The sequence below is a fragment of the Eleginops maclovinus genome, chromosome 9 (assembly GCF_036324505.1).
Source record: "Eleginops maclovinus isolate JMC-PN-2008 ecotype Puerto Natales chromosome 9, JC_Emac_rtc_rv5, whole genome shotgun sequence".
Taxonomy (NCBI): domain Eukaryota; kingdom Metazoa; phylum Chordata; class Actinopteri; order Perciformes; family Eleginopidae; genus Eleginops; species Eleginops maclovinus.
In genome coordinates this window covers 1,448,184-1,469,377 of record NC_086357.1, presented here as the reverse complement: position 1 = coordinate 1,469,377, position 21,194 = coordinate 1,448,184, and the positions used below count along the sequence as shown (strand labels likewise).

The following is a 21,194-nucleotide window of genomic DNA, read 5'->3' as shown; positions in this document are numbered from 1 at the left end:
GTAACATGTGTGGAAAAATGTTGGTTCCGGGCTCTAAAGGATTACACCGTTGCCTTGAGCTGCAATCATGCAAGAAAGTTATTTAGTAAATGTTTGCATTTATGGGAAATAAAAAAGAAAATCCCATGACCTCATTGTGCTACTTATCAGTCAGTGTATATCAATATGTTTATTTAAGCTGGTGCATATTTGTCTCTTAATTTATATTGTAGCCATCCAACAATAATCCTGGAAACATTGTCCCTGTATATCCCGTAATCTGACAGAATCAGTCTGTTAATACATAGAAATCCAATACCTTTATTTTACATTCATACATCTATAACATTGTACAATAAGTTTAATGCAGTTAAAAAAGCCCAATCCTAAAACAAATCCTGAAGATTAACAATGATGAATTTATGTTTTAAGGTTTGTGACAAGCATTTAAAAATATACACACACACACACACACACACAAACACACGGGGTAGGAGGACGAGTTGCGTCCTTGAGTTGTACCTTTTATAGAGCTGTGCTGAATAGAGAGGGATTCAGACGGCGTAGAGAAAGGCACATTGAATACACAGTGTATGTACAAAACAGAAATGTTGACACGTACACAACCTTACTGTAGGACCTAGAACAATGAGCAAAAACTGTAAACTTTCACTTATGGAAAACGAATGAACAAAAAACTAAAGTCACATCTATACAAATACATTTAAAGCAAAATATTTTCTTGGTCATAACGAAGCAGAACCTTGAAATGCAATTCAACACCTAGATTGGCTCTGCCAGCAGAGAGCAATCCCACAGATATAATTACACAATATGTCACAATATTTATGCAGTTGCCCACTTCATGTGCTCCGACAACTAGCAGAGTACCTCATGCAGAACCTCATCAGACAGCAGCTTCAGCTGATATGTTTTTAGATTAAATCACCCCCCCTCTTCACATGAAAATGGCAACTCGACATGGTGCAACATGTACGTACATCTACATAAAAATGTATAGACAACCCTATACAGCCGCAAATCTTAGATTCTTAAAATATATGTACCACCCGTCAATCAAAAATGTTCAATACTTTCAGAAAAGTAAGTTCTCTGATATAAAATACTGTATTTTAAAAAGCAAATTGTTTACATTCCATCCTTCTGAACAAAATAAAGCTTTATATACGTACCTTCAAAGCTTAGAAACTCCCAACATACATATATATTTATATATATTCTATATAGAAACAATAAAGTGACTAAGATGCCATAAGTGGCTCTACGTTCACATGTAGTGGAAACCCGTTTAGAATGGCGTACAAAGCCAATGTATCTGTCCAATGAACACAGTGTGGCACTACAATTTTGGATGATTGTACGAGTTGGGGTCTTTAAAATGCCAAGGTCAAGATTGCCTCCTTTGGAACAGTTCTCTTCCTCCCGCTCAGCATGCCTTCGTCAAGTCAGTGGGCATGTCGGGTGTGGTCATGCGGTACTGGATCTTTGTGTTAGTGATGGCGCCGTGCTTCTGTCGGAGATGCAACCGTAGCTGACTCTTGTGGCGGAAGTGCAAGTTGCATTTCTCACACTGAAAAGAAAAGGCGTAACGTTATTCAGGACGTTTAACGGACGCATTGTTTGATTTTTTAACTTTCAAGAAGTGAAAGAGTGTGGACCTACATGATAGGGCTTTTCTCCCGTGTGAATGCGCAGGTGGCTCTTCAGCGTCTGCAGGTGACGGAAGCGTGTTCCACAGATCTCACAGGGATATGGCTTCTCCCCCGTGTGGATGAGAACATGGGCACGGAGATGAGCAACCTGAAAGAGACAAAACCCAGAGGATTGTATCAAACAATTAGGATATTTTAGATGATTTGTATGGTTCATAAAAAGTCAGAAAATCGAAGTACTAAAACACACACACGGAAAAATAGTCCATCGCAGAGCAAAGCATGAAATGTCCACATTTGAAAAGCTGAAAACAGCATTCAAGCACAATAAATTGATTATCAAAATGGTTTAAGATTTTTTTGTCGATCTGTTAGTTGTTGCAAGTCTGAAACCCTTCATCATAAATCAAACTATCTGACTGATGACAACAATGCAATCTATTATCGGGAATGAGATACACTTTGATGAAACTTTTCAGACAGTCCACGTATTAGAACCTATTGTAAAAAAAATCCAAACACACTTAAAGATGCTCTTCACTGTAATTATGGGTACTTTTGTAAAGCTGAAAATGACTAAACCCTCCCAGAGTGCTATTAGCTCAAACACAATAGAGACCAGATGTTTTATATAAAGCCGTCTCTGTTGTATTACCTGTACAAAACGAGCTCCACACGTCTCACATTTGTATGGCTTCTCTCCTGAGTGGATGCGAGTGTGAGTCTTGAGGTTTGCTGGTCTGTTGAACTGAGCACCGCAGATATTACAGCGATACGGCTTCTCTCCTGAGGAAACAAAATCAATCATTTGAGGGGACAAATGGTTAGCATTCAGCAGCAGCGGGAGTGGACTTCAACAGACAATACATAATCTGTGATTACCGGTGTGGACGGTCTTGTGGCTGGCGAGGTTGCCCTTGTAGCGGAAAGCGGCCTGGCAGCGGTCGCACTTGTATGGCTTGTCGCTGTGCACCTGGAGCATGTGTTGCTTCAGCGCCTCATCTTCAGCGAACTTGGAGTCGCACTCGTTACAGAAGAATGTGCCGTTTTCTGTCCGGGGGAAACCGTAGCACAACTGAAGTCAGGTTTGGGGAGTTACGGCATTACGTAATCAGGATACAAAAAAAGTAACTGTATTCCCTTACGGTTACAGAGGACACATTTTTACATGTAAATGTAAACAGATTACATTTTTTAATTAACCCTCCCAACGCTGCCTCTAGTCCTTCAAGCGGTTTTGATAATGCTTGTCACTGTATTCAGTTGAATGTGTGTCATAATCTCACCACAGCTGGAGTCGGAGTATTCAGAGTGCAGCTCTGCCATGTCCTCTGCTAGCCGGGACCTGGAGGTATTGGGACAAACTTCTGAGTGCTGCGGGGACGGCGTGCCGCAGGTCGAGCAATTCAGGCGACTCAAGTAGTGCGGAGCGTGGCTGTCACCGTTTCTCATTGACCCCTCCAGTGCACTAACACACAAGACAAATACTTCATGTCAGGCATAAAAACACCTGTAAAAATCATATATTAAAACAATTATTCAATCCAAACGCAATTCCAAAATAAAGTTTCTAAAAGATTTTAGTGAATGCCCAAAAATCTAACAAACTGCAGACGCAGCAAATAAAAATTCACGGATCATAAAGCTCCTCTCTTATAAAATATATTCGCCCTTTACCATAAAGCCTCCCAGCATGCCATAGAGCTTGATTTTCATGTTCTTGTTGTACTCAAGCTCATACATGCAGCTGTCTGAGAGGAGCCCTCACCTGCTGAGGATGTTGTTGAGCCGGCTGGCCTGCGGCACAGGAAGCTCGTCGCTGTGATCGCTGCTCTTGCTCGTGGCTTGAGGGTCGAGGTTCTCTGAGTCGCTGGGATGGAGGTAGGGTTGCAGACCCAGACGCTGAGGTGAACGGAGCCCCACCTCATCTTCCTTGGCGCTCTGATTCAGCACAATGAACTTGTACTTCTTCCAGTTGCGTGATTTGGGCTCCTGCGCGCCTTGAGGAGCTTGCACTGCGGCAGCCTGGGAGAGTGCGGCATTCTTGCTGCTGCTGGACTCTGTTGGGGAGTTAGGCTGGCAGTCTGATTTGAGGGGGCTCTGCGGGCTGCTCATGAGGCTCTTGCGCCCAGTGGAGGAGATTCCCAGCGGGTAGTGCTGATGGATCAGGTCTTCCTCTGCCTGAGGAACGTGATCTTTCCCCAACTCTCTCTGGTGCTCGAGGGTCAACAGAGGAAATGCGCGCTTCCTTGTGCCGTGAGTGATAGACTGGCTGACCCCCTCGTGGCTCTCCTTCCGCATGTCGTCGTCTCTGCCTACCTCCCTGGAAGCGTAGGTGGTTGAATGAATAATGCTGGAGGAGCTGGTGCCAAGTGCTCGGGTGTATTCTGCCCTGATGATGTTGGCGCTCTCATGTGGAGAACAATGCTTGTGGTGGATACCACTCTTAGAGAGGTCAGCAAAAGGGTTTTTGGCATCAGTCAGCTTGCACAGAGGGAAAGGGAATCCTGGCATGGGAAACTGCCCGTAGAGATGGTAGTTGCTGGGGGTGCTGACCCCATTGAACATGTTTGAGCCGTAGGGCCTCCCATCCCTGAACGGAGCTACCCGACTGTGCAGACTGTCAACAACATCATGGGGCCGGTAAGCATGGACATCTTGAGGTAACACCAAGGGACTGATCAGAAACTCATCTCTCGGCAGCTTGGCGGAGGGATCACTGTGAAAGGAATGAGAAGTTGAAAAACTCCACACATGCTGATAACGAAGAATTTGGCCTATGAAATGCAACCTTGTTCTGCCAACCTGGATTTGATGAATCTGTGGCAGGTGTCCACCACATGGTCCATCTGCAGGTAGATGGCTGTGTTCATGATGGCCATGATCAGACTCTCCTTTAGTGTGAGACGTGATGTGTACATAAACTCCAGCAGAATGGCGAAGCCCTCTGGGTCCACCTTCGGATCCAGACTGATGGCATTTAGGTTGCACTTGTGGGAGTCAGTAAAGATGGTGTAAAACAACCCACTGTAGCCATGAAAGAAAGACAAATACACATCATATCAGTCAAGATCATTTCATCTGTAAACTGCGGGAGAAGAATGTGCCTCACTTGGCCTGAATAACACACCTGCAAGCCATGAGAACCGTCTTGTGTGCACGAAACTGCTGCCTGTTCACCAAGATGGTGACATCTGTGAGGATATCTCTGCTGCGCAGCCGGTTCAGGTTGAGCAGGACATCGCTTGCATGGCGTGTGAATTGTATGCAGCTGTCTGCTGCACAAGCCATTTTGTCAAATTCTGAAAAAAACAAACAAACAAACAGATATTATAGATTAAAAAAGCCTAAATTTCACAATTCACCCAGCTGTCTCAATGAAAAATAGGTTACTTTAAGTGAATTCAACGGGCTAAAGTTATTTAGTATGTTTATCATGAGGTCTTTGTCAGACTGAAACAGTTACATCCCTTCCTCCAGTAGGCGGCGCCGTTTATTAAATAAACCAGGTCTAGACATTTCCATTTCTACCTTTGGAATCTTCTCTCTCCTCTTCCCTGTGTCTCTTCTACCACTGATTTACAAGTTAATATTACCAATGAAGATGAAAAACATGCTTTACATTCTAACAGACCAGAGTCGAGAGAATATTAATGATATAAAACAGTAATCACGTGTTTTACAACTTTTGGGAAATACTAAAATAATGACTGCGTTGATTTAAGTTTAAGATAAATAGTACATTGTTTTTAAATAACAGAATTTAATAAGAAAAAGTTTTATTAATCAAAACATTAAATGAGCATAAACGGGATCGCGCACAGTTCTCTGTCTGGGGTCTGACGGAGAAAAGTTTTGCTCAGCATCGCCCTCCGCGCGGCGGTGTCGGGTCTCAGTCCATAAACAAGCTGATGATTTTTATAAAAAGTTTTAGGAACCACTTAATATATAAGCAAATTGAACACTTTTTTTTACTCAAAAAAATAACACGCACATGTTTCATTTCAACGCAACATGTCCTCACCATGATGAGGGTTTAAAAGGCGCCTGTTTGCTCTGATCGGACCTGTGGCAGCGTGCTGCGGAGCCCGGCAGCGCTCATTACTCTCTTTCAGTGCCAATATGCTGTTGTGCACTTCTAGGTCAATTACTTTGAGGGTGTAACAACTATTTATTTAATTAACTCAATAAAGCAGAATTGGCTCTTTAGTAAGCAAGCAGGTTCATGACAGTATATCAACTTAATGTGAATTCTGTAACTGGACACGTCCGAAAATAGAAGCAGAAAAGCACGCAGCCTAAATATCATTTGATCAAAAGATAGATAACTATGACCTCCAGCCAGTGGTAAACAAGCAGGAATGTTGTAGTAACAATTAACTACATTTTCAGAGAAGTTATTTTGAGGGACTGCAGCTTTAACTGCCGTCAATCTGCCCCATCAGTTTGATAATTAATATAACCTTTTGTCGACAAAGAACTCGGACCCCACTTTGATTTTCACCTTATTTTAAGAGCCAAACTTTGACTAGTTGTAACTGCTCTTTAGCCTTAAAACTATCAACCAAAACTCTGAGTCCGTGATGGGCATGAGGCAACACTGCAGGAAAGTTGAAGCCCACTCTGAGCGCATCTAAAACATTTCACTGTGTACTTCCGAGGACTGCGCAGCATGCAGCGCAGGGTCTCAGTGGAAACACAAGTTAGCGCGACGACGTGTCTCGTATCCTCTACTACCGTGGAAAAATACAAACCCATAAACACTTGTGTTTCCGCTAAGACGTTACGGTAACAGAAGCACTTTTTCGGCGCAGTCTTTTGCGCTCCACTGAAGTGAAACTGTGTTGAAACTGAGACTGCCATGCTGCCGGCAGAGTGAGTCTGACAGCGCCACAGCACGGTGTTGACACTTGAGAGTAAAGTAGCGTTAAAGCAGCTGAGGCTGACACGGCTAACTCTGTCCACCTGAAAACCATGTACTACACCCCGGGCAATGCGTAGCCTATCCACCGCTCTATATCTTAATTTCCCTTGGTGTGGTTATCTAAACAAAACGTTATGACAGCCTAACAACATCACTCTGTTAGAGCCGCGTGAGGAGCTCTGGCGGAGGAACACACTGTTGTCTGCCCCGCCAGTTCAACCCCGGTCAGCTAGTCAGCCTGATCTGTCAGAGAGCCGCGCTGTCACTGCACGAGCCTCTTCAGAGTTTCCTCCGCTCTGTTCAAACTGCCAGCGGACAAAATCACGCAGCGCAGGCTTCACAAACACATAAACAGCACAAATGGACAAATAGCTCTGTTTAAAGCACCAGCATTACACAGTTGATAACCATTTCGCGCCAAATTAGAGGAAAAAAGGAATTTAAAAAATCACCTGGTAGCGCTTTCCTAGAAACTTCTTGCATCACCACTTCTAAGAACCCCAGTTCTAAGAATCAGACGAGCTCAATTCTCGGAATTTGAGCCCGAGACCGTACCACTTTCTCGTGGCAGGGGTGGGACGCCTTTTTCTCTTGTGATAAAAACAACGTATTTCCAAACCCGTTATTAAAACGCGTTTCGCAAATAATGATTTTTACAGTAAACAAGAGTTAAATGTAATGTTAGAATGAGCATAAAAATCTGACTTATTTTGTAAAATAAGGCAACCAATTGTTTAATCGAAATCAAAATACCCCTGCTTTTGGTTGAGTCCATAGTTACAGGACGTCAAGCCGGCGACGTCACGAGTTCCTTAAACCCAGCCCCCGAAATTCTCAGAACTAATTCATATTCCATGATTTAAGCAATGTGTCGTTTGGTTGCCTTTCGTTGCATTTAACACACAGACAGACCCCACTACACGTTCAGCACACTGACAGACATCGTCATTAGGCCCACGCGGGACAGGTCGATGTGACAGGCGTGCTGTTCTTCTTTTCTGTTTTAGCCAGATTTCCTGCAGGTATGCTGACTTTATATATGGAGAATACTGCGAAGCACTGGGTTTTGTTGAGAAGGCAACGTTTTGATATATTTACTTTTTAAGGGTCATTTTGTGTGAGGATTTGATTGTTAAGCGGTTTGGTGTTTCAGTAAATGTCAGAATGCATAGTCAGATTGGCACGTAAAGGTTCAGTTTTGTTATCGTCTCGTCTTCGCATGTGTACAGTGAGTGTCATTAGGATAAAGACAAAATTGTAGGCGCGATATACAGGTCTATATTAAGTTAATTAAATATAAACTTGTTGCATTAAAACGTGCGCATCACCAATAGAAGTTTAATGAAGTTGTGCCTTGATTATTATTTTGAATAAGCCATTGGCGCATGATGGCTATGGTATAACCGTTAATTCCACGACTTAATAAATAGTTTTAGTTGTGACATTTTTGGCCTTTGATTCAATGCTTTTTTAAAATATGCTTTTAAAAGTGAACTACTAAACTTGTGTTGACGGCTGTCTATTATTGTGAAAATGTTTGCTCCTTAATTTTTTAAAAATAAGATCGGCATTTGACATTGTCCTTGTCAGATGAATTACACACTTACAACGAAAACAATGCCAACGTAAAGTGAACGTTTCCTAGAAAATGAATTGAATGCATTGCTGTGATTTTCCCACACCATTTAATTTAAAAAAAGTGTTCTCCCTGTTGCATCATTTCTCAGAGTTCAGGGAGAATAAACAGCCTTTATTTTTCAGCTTACTAGTGTTGTGTTTTATTTCATGCTTTTTTTAGTTTGAAAAGTATACCAGAACGCAGGACATTTCTATGAAATGATGGCATTATTATACCTGCACTTTATTTTGTTATTCTTTTATATGAATGATGTCTGCAATCTTTGTGGTCGTATGTTGTCTTTTCTGAATGTTTTGATGGCACCTTAAAAGGGAGTAGCTTTTTTCTTTTCATTTGACTTACATAATGACAGTAAATGCTCCAAATCTAATCTAAGGGACAATAAATTGATTTGTTTTTCTTTCCTGCGTGGGGAGGACAACTGCTAACTGGTGTGAAGGACTGTTTTTTTGGTTTTTTTTTTACCATTTTATTGACAATATATGGTGCATTGTTAGGGGAGGCAAGCCTCTGAAATGTTGTGGTAATTTCAGGATTAGTGGGAAATGTACACTGTCAGTGACTCACCTTGGAAACTTTGTTTGTGGTGATTCCAAACCTCTCCGTCTTTTCTCATGCCGTTCACCCCTTGGCACAGAAGGAACATCTGCTGAGCTGAGTACATAGCAAAGACACATTTATACAATAAAAGAGAAAAACATATAGGTTACAGTGTACACTCAATTATGTATTACTCTCCTTTCTAAATATATCAATTATCTTCAGTAGTTTTAATGTTACAAAATAACAAAGGAGAAACTCTGGTGATATTATATCAATTCAATATTCCTCGTATCATATTATATCATTGTACAGAACAGTATTCAAAGAGTGATGCTTATTAATGATGATAAGTAACACAGCACATCCTTTATTCGAACATAACCTTGTCATCTGTATTTGATTTGTATTTAATTTGGTACATATCCACAGTGGTCATCTAAATACCTCCTTGTTAATCAAGTCTTTGAGGACTATTATGTAAATCATGGTCTAATACTTTTGTTTTGATGAAGAAACAATGACGTTTTTAAACTCTTTTTAAATCATTTTACCTCCACCATAAAGATGCTTTCTTAATTTTCAACAACTACCACATTTCTTTCTGAGTAATTTATATACGTTATACCAGTGGTGTTACATTAGGTGTAATTTACATGAGTGAGAGTTGTGCAGTCAGTCCCTGTGTTACAGACTCTTTTTTCTTCTGTGTTTAACCCTTTATGTGACGCCACACTCCTGTAATGTAACCGACATTTCCCTGCGGATCGCCGAGCATCCGCCCATCTGGATCCGGCATCCCACATAAAACACTCCAGGTGTTTACAAACTATTGGGAGGGAGGGAGTGGAGGGGGGGTCTCCCACATAATTAAGACACACACTTTCACAGCAACCTCCGATTCAGCACTGCCAAATAAAGACTGTGTTGAGCTGCAAACAAAGAGCAGCGTCAACTTTATTTCAATCCACTTGGGGGATGTTTAAGGCGCTCCAGCACAGTTATGCATAATGCACGGCCATAAAGCATCCATGAGTTAGGAGAGAGATGTGTAATTTACCAGAGCCCCATGCTGTGCCCGGCTATAGAAGGATGAGATAATTACTGCAAATCCTTGGCAAACTTTGACTCAACCAATTCCTAGCAGAAAATAAATGACCCACTTACAGAGGACAGAGAAAGAGTGCAGGGTAGCTGATCAATATCTTAACTGATAGGAATGACACACACATTGTCACATTATGAACAGGGTATCTCCATAATTAAACAGCAGGTCATGATGTTGGGGTCTCTTTGTTAAGGCGGCTCAGAAACAATGGGAGCAGCGCAGTTTGTGACAGTGATTCAAGTGAGCCCAGACCAGTAACAGCTGCACATAAAAAAAAAAGCTTGTGACACAGTGTGAAACATCTCTGAGCCGTATCATTGCGTACACTCGGCGCATGATAGGTCACTGAATAGAAATGCCCACTGACAAAAGCCCGAGGCCCGGAGGTTGCCTCACTTTCTTTTTTTCTCATAAACTGCACACTTTTGTCTCGTTTCACAGCAAATTTCTGCCAACTTCAGTGTTCATTGTCAGCAAAGATGTGAGTGTGTGGAGTTTTGTTCTGAAAGGCATGATGCAACCCAGCTGTAACACCAAACAGATAATGCTGTTAGCTACAGAGCTCCTTTTTTAGTTCCCTTCTTTAAAAGATTTTCTTTTTTATATTGTTAAGTTTCACTTTTTTAACTCTGTGCATCCCAGAAGGATGTTTTTCTTCTTTTGTCCTCAACAAAGTCCCCCCCCCCCCCCCCCCCCGATTGTCAAATGCCATTCCTACAACAGTTTGGATTGAGAAACGGCTACATATAAAGTCTTTATTAACATTTGTTCCCATAGTCTCTGTTCTTACACATTTTCCTTGATCGTCTGCTCTGTCTATCATTGAAAACTGATAACATGCATAATTGATAACGCAAAGAACACACTGTGTAATAAATAGATCCACTTCAAAAAGATTTCGTGTTCAGGTAATGATGAGCACACTTTACTTGGAAGCTTGCCTCTTGCTTTTTAATTAACAGACAAACTGGTGAGTTGTTGACATGAAATCTCGTCTGTTTGCAACAATGCTGCCGCGGTGTGTGTCTGCACTCACACACACCCACTGAAGACGGCTTTCATCCCACTTGACAAGGTTAAACCAAACACACACAGTCAGATTATCACGGCAGTGCACAATTGAAATTGGGAGCTCTACCAAAAGGGCTCATTCATTTTATAAATGTTGATATACTTGTGAGTTTTTGGACTTTATATTAGATTTCCCTCTGAATGCTAAAAGTATGCATGAAAGTGTTTAAGCACCGGTGGTCAATGGACAGGCTTGCTGGATGTATGACTTTGTTAAAGACTCTTTTTATTCTGCTTTATCCCTTATTTCAGAATGAAAATACACACTTAGTAAAAACTTTGGGGAATGTTTCTGTAGGATAACCTTGAGTGCAGGGGCCTGCCTCTACGAGCTACATGCTAAGGTTGTAGTCGGAGCAGAGGCGTGTTTGTGGGCTAGAATTTCAATTTTTGTGTCAAATAAAAGCATGTAGATTCAGGACTTTCTCAAGGCCAGCTGAGAGCGGCCAGGAATGCAGCCTGTAGAGCCCAAGTTGATGGAATTTTCCACGCATACCAGAAACAGTCCCTCACCAGTGTGCCATCTGCTGGATGATGGGTCAGTTACTTGCATAAACACAAAGAGACGCAAAGCACAAGTGTGCAATAGCTAGCGTCTTCACAAATCAGAACAGTTTTCTTTCTCTTCTTCTCTCACATGCCCAAAAACAAAGGAGTTCCGAGAGCAGGTGAGGAGGAGCTGTTAAGACTTACTTCAGCACAGATTAGTCTCAGAGCCATGTCTGTGCTTGGTATTTAACAGTTATCCCTTCGCAGTGATAGGGAGCTTTAGTGCAGAGATTTTAAATGGTAAACAAGTGGCTCTTATTTCTTTGCACCACCCTCCATAATGATCCAATAAGAACCATCTCTGTGAATCAACCCCTTTCTGCTCTGTGTCACAACACCTTTCAGTACCACGCTGCAGCTCTGCAGCTCCTCCTCCATCACTGCGTGCTTTGGTTTTTTCTACAACTTTAGGGATGTACGTACTCCTGCGTACTACTACACCCAAACTGTACAGGAGGGATTACTTTATTAATTTGCCAGATAACATGGATAGTATAATAATAATAATAACAATATTATTAACAATGATAATATTAACAACAACAACAACAACAACAACAACAACAACAACAATAACAACAATAATAATAATAATAATAATGGACACATGGTTTTAATAGTTAGCTACGTTTGACACTGAAATGTCTTGGAATACAAATGAATAAACAGTTGTTCTAAGGATCTACAATGAAGTCACAAACACATCTAGTAGTTGGCTATATCACTTACATTTACTTGCAAACTGTACTCAAGCAGAGGTGGATACAGTACTAAGATGTTTTACTTAAGTTAAAGTACAAAACAATCAGCAAGTGAATTTACTTAAAGTATCCAAATAAATGTTTCATTGTGCAAAATGGCACATTTCTGAATTCTTCTTATTGAACTCCAGTTATTTATGTATTAATTGTCACTTTTAAGTTGCAGCTGTTAAAGGTGAAACTTATTTCATGCTTTATATACCGCAGAAGGCTTGTGAATTTCACGAAGGTATCAATAAAGTTTATCCTAACCTTAAATACTGTACATGATCAACTATTTGTTAATGATGTTTGGTATAATTATCCGGATCTGAAAGTAAGAACCATTTTTTTTTAAAATCCAAGATGTTTTATTGTGGCATTAGAGTATTTCTTCATGGTGATATTGCAAATGTTACTCTAGTGAAAGATATCAGGAGTTATTTCACCTCTGTCTTAAAGTTATGCACACATAATATGATTCATATTTAATATTAAAGAGAACAGTAAATTCATGAATAAATGGATGAAAGATTCAGCTTCTGACAATTCAAGTGGAAGCATCAAGAATGCAGGCTTGACCCAATATTGGTAATTAAATTGTACTTAAATAAATATGACAATATCCACTATTTGTTATCGTGTTATTATATCCAAATGGTTTCTATGTAACCCTTTCTGCTGGTTGCTCAAAGAACGTGTCAGCATATTCTCGCTGTGATACTCTGACAGAGACAATGTCCAGCACTTTGATGACGAAGACAGAAAACGTCATTCACACTCTCTGTGGACGCGGCCTCCAGTGGTTTCAATGGTCTCAGATTACCAGATATTATACGTATAAATAAAACGAATCACGCACACGGTGGAGATCTCATTTGAAGCTTGCAATTTGCTGTTTAGTCAATACAGGTAGCATTTCTTCAGTCACATTAAGAGTTTTTGTGATTCTGGAGGAAGCTTTACATAAGGGAAATGTTTTTGTCCATCATACAGCTGTGTCAAAATGGTTCTCAGTTTACTGATATTATTCGAGATTGAATTAAATTATTTGTACTTATTACTACCTATCTATAATAACATATAATTAAATTATATATAATTATCTTATAATCACATTATAATGCATTATAAGAGCGACTGAAACACATTTTAAAAAAATCTAAAGTGCTCAAAGTGGTCATTAAGTCATTATAATACATTAAAACTAAATGTAATGTATTACAAATATGGGAAAACAGTAGGAATTTTGCAAAAGCAAAAGACCAGCATTTATGAATTATTATGATGCCTTTTTGATTATTATTAGGGAGACGTGGTGGTGAAGTTCATGAGGGAAATCTGCAAATTCCAATTCCAATTTTATTGAACGCTGTCAGTTCGTTCTGTCAGGGTTTGGGGAATTAGGGCCCAAGTGCAGCAAAAAGGGAGGCAGGTATGGGTACAAACAAAAGGCGAGCTTTATTCCAAAGCTGTTTTACAAAAATACAAAGTTAGGTAAAATCCAGGGCATGAAAAACACTTGACTTGAACGCATGAAAGACGATAACGAACTGACCGAGAACCCAAGGGAAAGCAGGACTAAATACAAAGACACTAATCACCACACAAGCCACAGCTGGGGAGGGGAGGCAGAAACACAGGGCAACAGGTGACAACAACGAAACAATCAGACACAAGGAAAACCAAAGACAGGAAGTAAAACTACACATGAGACAACAGAGGGAAAACATTTCAAAATAAAACAGGAAACAGACACAAAACAAGGATCATGACATCTACAGCAGGGGTCTCCAACCTTTTCCCCTCTGAGAGCTACCTCTAAAGAAAAAGAATTACGGAGAGCTACTTGTGTTTTATATCATGTGTAACATTTATTCACACGTATCTAAATCCCTGAATAAGGTTTCGTTTGGCACAAGCATATACGGAACATACATCCAACACTCACTATTTGTGTAAGAACCTTAATACTCAAATTAACTCAAAGTCTGCATGTCAAAACATTTCTTTCTCTTTTCAACAACATATTTTTTTTGCATGAACATTTTCAAAATATTGGCAGCCAATACTCACACTCAAAATACAGAAATGTAACTAAATATGTATCAGTATGCATGTCTATGCATTTCTTTCTTTTCAGCTATCACTGATAAACTCACATTTTTTCATAACATTTACAAAACACTGACCTCTAATACTCACACTTTGTGTGAAACATAGCCCAAATTGAACTCATCAGCATATGCATTTCTTTATCTGTTCAAACTATAAAACACATTAAACTCACATTTTTTGCATAACATTTACAAAACACTGACACTTTGTCAAAACATAACTCACACCTTTGAAATCACATAGGCTACTATTGATGTTGAACAATTATAACTTCTTAACTTTGTCCACATCACACTTTCAGTCATTTATTCACTAGCCTACATATTCAGTCAAGCACCTTTAGTTAGTGAGATAGCTGGCACTGCATGGTGCCAACAAGAGAGCTGTATGCTGGAATATACCCACTTAGGTTCACTCTTATGGAGTCTTTCAAATGTTCATCTGTCAGTCTTGTTCTGAACTTAGATTTGATGACATTCATGTCAGAAAAAGAAGATTCACAGAGGTATGTAGACCCAAACAAAGCAGCTGTCTTCAGAGCTGCTTGACACAGATTCTTATAGTTTTCTGGCTCAACCAAGCTCCAGAAATGTTCAGCATGCTGTTGAGATTTCAGCTGTATCTCGTTTTGGAGGTTTAAAAGTTCCATTTCCATTTCCACAGGATCGATACAGAAAAGGTCTGCCATCTGCCCAGAAATCTGACTAATGTCCACATTCATGAATGGGTTGGCAATTAATGTCACACAGGGCTCAAGTCTCTCAAAGTCTCTGAACCTGTCTGCAAACTCCTGGCCAAGCTTGATCAAGAGGTCACAGTACTTCTCTGTGTTCAAAGCATCAGCTACCCCTGCATGGGTTTCCAAAACCTTTGTGACAGAGGGGAAATGCTGGAATCTTTTGGCCTTCAACTGCTGGATGAAAAAGGCCAGTTTTGCGCTGAACGCGTTAACAGCACTGATCATGTTGCAGACGTCTTTCTCTTTACCTTGCAACTGTACGTTCAAGTTATTCATTTTCTCAGTTACATCTGTCAAAAACGCAAGATCAAGGACCCACACTGCATCAGATAACAAGGTGGTGTCCTCCCCCCTCTCTTCCAAGAAAATCTTGATTTCACCCAGCAATGAAAAGAAACGTTGCAGTACTTTACCCTTACTGAGCCATCTGATGTCAGTGTGGAGCAGGAGATCTCCATAGGCCACAGTGCATTCCTCCAGGAATTGCTTGAAGGTCCTGTGTTGCTTAGCCTTTGCTCTGATGGAGTTGATAATCTTGACAACCGACTCCATGACATGTTCAAATCCCATGACCTTCGCGCATAAAGCCTGTTGGTGAATTATGCAATGGTAGGCCAGAAATGGCGGAAACTCCGGGTCTGCTTTGCATCGGGCAATAAATCCAGAGTGACGACTTGTCATCGCTGGTGCTCCGTCAGTGGTTATTGACACCAGCTTTTCAATAGGGATCTTCTGTTCCGTGAAGTAGTTCTTCACAGCATTGTAAATATCGAGTCCCCTTGTTGTAGTTTTCAATGAAAGTAAAGTCAAAAACTCTTCATGCGCAGTGAAATCATCAAAAACCATGCGGATGAAAACAGCCAGCTGGGCTGTATCGCTCGCGTCAACAGATTCATCCAGCTGAATAGAAAACCATTTACACCTGTTAATGTCAGTTTCCAACTGTCTTCCCGCATCCACAGCCAGGGCAGACACTCTCCTTGCCATTGTATTTGCACCAAGTTGTACATCAGCAAAAGCAGACAATATTTCTGTCTTACATTTATGGTCCTTGAATAACGTTTCAGCCACCGCGGTCATGGCCTCCTTTACAACACTGCCATCAGTGAAGGCCTTTTTGCGTTTTGTCAGGATGTGCGCCACTTTAAACGAAGCCTCCGTACAAGCAGTAGCCTTCTGTGCTGGTCTGGTAAAAACAGACTGCTGTCGTTGTAGCTGTATTTTCAGGTCCTTTATCTTTTCTTTTCGTAGATTGCTACCAGCGGGAAAGTTCCGTGAGAAGGTGCTGTGGACTGTGGTGAAATGGCGCTCCACATTGCATTTTTTACCGACCGCCACGCTTACTCCACAGATCAAACAAACACACTTGTCCTTTACACTTGTGAAACAAAAGTCTATTTCCCAATTCTCGTGAAAAAAGTATCTTTTCCGCCTCTTGTTGCATTCAGCGGCCATGGTCAAGCTAATGCCGCGTTCGGTGTTTGCTCCGTTTACATCGGAGGTCGGAGGTCGGAACTGGGAGTGACGTCACATTCGAGGTCGGAAAGTCGGAAAAGATGGACGCGCCTTGTTTACAGATTTAGCAATTACCTCGGGTTAGCCATTGTTAGCAATACCGGTTGATAACAGCGCTCTGTGTCATATTTTGTGAAAACAAATATCGTAGCAACATATCTTCAGATAGAAGATGAGCGGTACTTTATGTACAGGTGACAAATGAAATTGGCATATTATGAAAATTGGTGTTTAAATCTTATATATACAGTCTATGGTTTAAATGTAAACTATTTGGCGAGCTACTTTGAAGGGGGCGGCGAGCGACTGGTAGCTCGCGAGCGACCTGTTGGAGACAGCTGATCTACAGTATGTAAGTCGCTTTAGATTAAAGCGCCGGCTAAATAACACATAATACAAAGATTTAGGACAGTGTGAATATTCCGTGCTTATAACTGTAATAATACAGTGCTGTTATAATGCATTACATACACAACCCTAACCCAAGAAGGGAGACCCATGAGAGTGAAGGCGCAGTCACAGTTCATGATTTGTTGTGTGGGGGGGTTAACTGTTGCAGTTTCTCTCCCTCACGTTCAGCTAACTGCTGATGCTGGTCTATAGCTGTGTTGAACAGGACTCACACACACACAACTCTGGGCCATGCTTCAACAAGGAAACATGCACAGAGCAGCAGCAGCACATCCACCACCTCGAAACGTCCTAAATGCATATATGTATTTCCTCACATGCAAATATGAGAAGTCAAGTCTTTCTAATGAGTATAGCTGATGTGTGCTTTTCTTCTAAATACTAATGTTAGCTCATTCTGTGTTATTGCATGCCTTTGTTTTTGCAGTTTTCAATAATAGACAGAGCAGATGATCAAGGAAAATGTTTAAGAACAGAGACTATGGGAACAAATGTTAATAAATACTTTATATGTAACCGTTTCTCAATCCAAACTGCAGTAGGAATGGCATTTGACAATGGGGGGGGGGGACTTTGTTGAGGACAAAAGAAGAAAAACATCCTTCTGGGATGCACAGAGTTAAAAAACGTAATAATATAAAAAAGAAAATCTTCTAAAGAAAGAGAACTAAAAAAGGAGCTAACAGCATTATGTGTTTGGTGATACTGAGTTGCAGTCCTTTTTTTTGCTCTGTTATGCCATTTTTGCTGTAACAAATGTCCCACTGTGGGACTAATAAAGGATTTCTGATTCTGATTCTAGTTTCTTTTCATGAGAGGAATCTGGCATCAGCCCTCAGTGTGTCAGAGATCCTCATCAAACAGCCTATACAGGTGTGTTTTCATGTCAACTTTGTTTTGCTTTCCTCCAGCCAGAGCAGTAAATGCATTTTAAATCCATCATGGAAACATGGGATTGGGAAAATGAAAGCAAAGCACCAAGCGCCACAACTCAACTGCTATGCCGAAAAACCCTTAAATTCTGGGCACTGACATGGATTCAGGAAGAGATGACCCAAACATGAGTGAATGAAATATCAAGAAAACAGACAATGCAGTCATGCACATGTGCTTTTCAATGTATAATTTGCAAACAACGATTTTCTTTTTCCGTTTTTTAATCCAATTTGTGAATAACCTGTGTTACTTTGATAGCTATTATTTTTAATAAATAATAATGTTTTGTTTAAAAAATCAGAGCCCATAACCTTTTATTGAAGCCAAACAATGATGTCTCATTTCTCTCAGTCTTTCTTTTTGCAACATATCGACCAACATAACCATCAGGCCTCGGTAATGTGCATTTATTAGACACATTTGTGATGATACAATTGAAATATGTTATTTTTAGTAATGGATGATAATTAACAGCTACTCTCTCTCTCTCTCTCTCTCTCTCTCTCTCTCTCTCTCCCCCTCTCTCTCTCTCTCTCTCACTCTGATTTCTTTAAAAGTTACTGTGAAGCCGAGGAAATGCCAGGTGGAGTTGTTGATGCAAAAAACAAAGCAGTGACATTGTTATCTGTCTGCACGCACGCACGCACGCACGCACGCACGCACGCACGCACGCACGCACACACACACACACACACACACACACACACACACACACACACACACACACACACACACACACACACACACACACACACACACACACACACACACCGTAACATGAATTCATTATCTGTAGTCACGTTTGTTCGCCCTTTTTTACTTACCTCATAGTAGAATGGTAATGTCACATAACATAATCTAAAGAGAATCTCCAATCGATCGGATCCTTTCTTGCCTCATTGAATGACTCTTTTACATGATTTTACATACTGTAGATAGACCTGCTGCAGTTGGTACTCCCCTTTGCTTATCAGATGTCAGTTGTTTTATCATGACCCTTTGAGAAGTTACTTTTCATGCTTGCTCTTGCTATTGTTGTGCAAGCAATTGAGCAGTATATTGATCTGATGTGTGAGATAGCTGACTGTCATAAAGCAGTATGGAAATAAAGATATACCACTTATTGACATAAGAGCAAAGAATGAGAAAAATACATGATCAATCACATGGTAATACAATATATATTGTAGTGTTGATATATCTGAATTATATATATATCTAGGAGAAAGTAAATATAGGTATTTGTGCATGAAAAAACTATATATATTTCACAAATTAAACATTGTTTTGAAACATAATCTTTTCATGCACACACCTTATAAACAGATAACAATATATGACAAACACTGATAATATAGAAATCCAAAATCTGTCACCAGTCTTTAAAGGATCTCACATTTCACAAATGTTTATATGAGTTTAAATGTTTTAAATTAAAGATTACATTTTCATTCTTTTGCACGTTCATTATCCAGCCAGTTTTGATTGTAAATTGTGCAGGAAACAGAAGAAGAAAGAAGTCTCACCTTTTTTGTGCTGGAAGGAGTGAGGCATGATGGGATCTGTAGTGGGAAATCAGGAGGAAGTGAATTCAAACTGGAGTTCAGGAAGCAAAGCGCGGCCTCTTGTACCAAAAGTCTTAAGTGCTGTCCGTCAACTCTTCTACCTGACTGTGGTACGATCCAGAGCACAGCACCAAACATAACACGCCCTTTTCTGGCAAGTAGCTAGATGTTCCAGGATGCAGTGTCTGACTGGTGGCGAGCCGTCCCCCCCAACTGAGTGGCCGCTAAAGCTGGAGGGATGAAACTTCTCTTCAGAGCAGGAGGGCAGCGGGGCTGGCAGTGGCGGAGCAGCTCTGGTGAAGCATCATGTCTGTCAGTGTTCAGCCAGGACGAGTGGGAACGCTTCTGGAAAGGCGGGCACGGCAGCGGGCCTGAAGTGAGTCAAGTCGACTGAGCACGCTTCATGTTAGTGAACCGGTCCACAGGGCATCTGCGGCTCTCTGAGCTGATAGGCCGCCTGCACTCTAGCGTTCATTGATTGTAGCGCTCAGTTGCTCCACTTTTTCCACGAATGCTAAAACCGTGGGGCACGCTCAATTTTGGAAAAAAAAAAAAAAAAAAGAGAAGAGATTAAACAGCCTGTAAAATAATCCCAGTTTTCCTATGTATAATTCATTTGAATGAAGAGTCTAAAATCCCATTAAACCACAGGAGCACAGACAAGCAGTTCCTTTATCGCGCAGGAACTCTGGAGCTCAGGCCATCTGCCAGATTACACTTTTTCATATACGGCTACAACACATTGTTTTATAAACAGAGCTTTTATACAACAAACATGTCAGTGTCCTGGAGCATTAATCTACCTAAGCTTATCTCAATCCATGGAACTAGATATTGCTCTTTATAACTTGTCAGTGGAGGGGGGGTTATTACATCACACCAGCTGTCACTTCAACCTGGCAGAGCCAATAGGAAGGTCAGCAACGTGGCCTGGCAGAGAGAAAATTAGGGAGGGAAATCCTGAAATCAGTAAAGAAATGTTCAGTGGAAAACTGCTAAATTCAGTTACATTTGTTTTTTACTTAATTCAATTTAAACATTTTATAGGAGCTGTTTGTGATCTTGTTTTCATATTTGTTTGCGGACTCTGATAAAGCACTTTTGTAAGCATAAATCCACAGTGTTCATGTCAAGCACGAGTATCAGTGTGTAATCGCTCTCGACACCTGATGTTGAAGTCAGATTAAATGAACACACATGCTGTCTGTGCAGATAAGCTCACCTCCGCGGGTATGAACTCCCAGAGCTCTGCATGTAAGGCTAACAGCTTTACTTATGAATGCTGCCATTATTACAGAAAAAAAGAGATGAATGCATCAGAAAGTGCAAAAGAACCCAAAAATGAGATACATGCGGGTGTGTGACAGATCTGTACAGTGTGTTCATCGCAGCCACGGGATAATCCATTTGGATGAGTGGACTAATATTCAGCCAATCCTGCTAAAGCCAAATTAGTCCAACACATTTCCATCATATTTCTGAATAAAGCAGCCCCAACAATCCGAGCTCTCGGGATAGTGACAGCAAATGACCGGTGAGCCCTCTGAATCCCTGTGATCCCAGGATAAACTCCTCATGAAGAAGCTTAAACCTCTGAACTGACACACAAATGAGAGCCAACAACAGGTCACAGCGCCTCAGAGGAAAACTCTGATTACTGTACTGTCCTCTTACTGTCACCGGCAGC

At 40.8% G+C, this 21,194-nt stretch overlaps 1 protein-coding gene across 2 annotated transcripts; it reads right to left on the bottom strand.

Moving 5' to 3' along the window:
• Window positions 1–280: 280 nt before the first annotated feature.
• bcl6aa (BCL6A transcription repressor a) lies at window positions 281–19,727 on the bottom strand. 2 transcript variants are annotated; one of them, XM_063891242.1, is made up of 10 exons: window positions 19,469–19,727; window positions 8,783–8,869; window positions 4,783–4,954; window positions 4,458–4,679; window positions 3,421–4,371; window positions 2,939–3,120; window positions 2,535–2,702; window positions 2,308–2,438; window positions 1,663–1,800; window positions 281–1,570 (listed from the first exon to the last, which is right to left on the bottom strand). In XM_063891242.1, the coding sequence occupies exons 1-10, from the start codon at window positions 19,494–19,496 to the stop codon at window positions 1,427–1,429; spliced, it is 2,223 nt and encodes a 740-aa protein (XP_063747312.1). In that variant the 5' UTR covers window positions 19,497–19,727; the 3' UTR covers window positions 281–1,426. The 2 variants fall into 2 exon arrangements, with proteins under 2 accessions (XP_063747312.1, XP_063747313.1); XM_063891243.1 differs by lacking the exons at window positions 8,783–8,869; window positions 19,469–19,727 and adding an exon at window positions 7,029–7,069.
• Window positions 19,728–21,194: the final 1,467 nt, after the last annotated feature.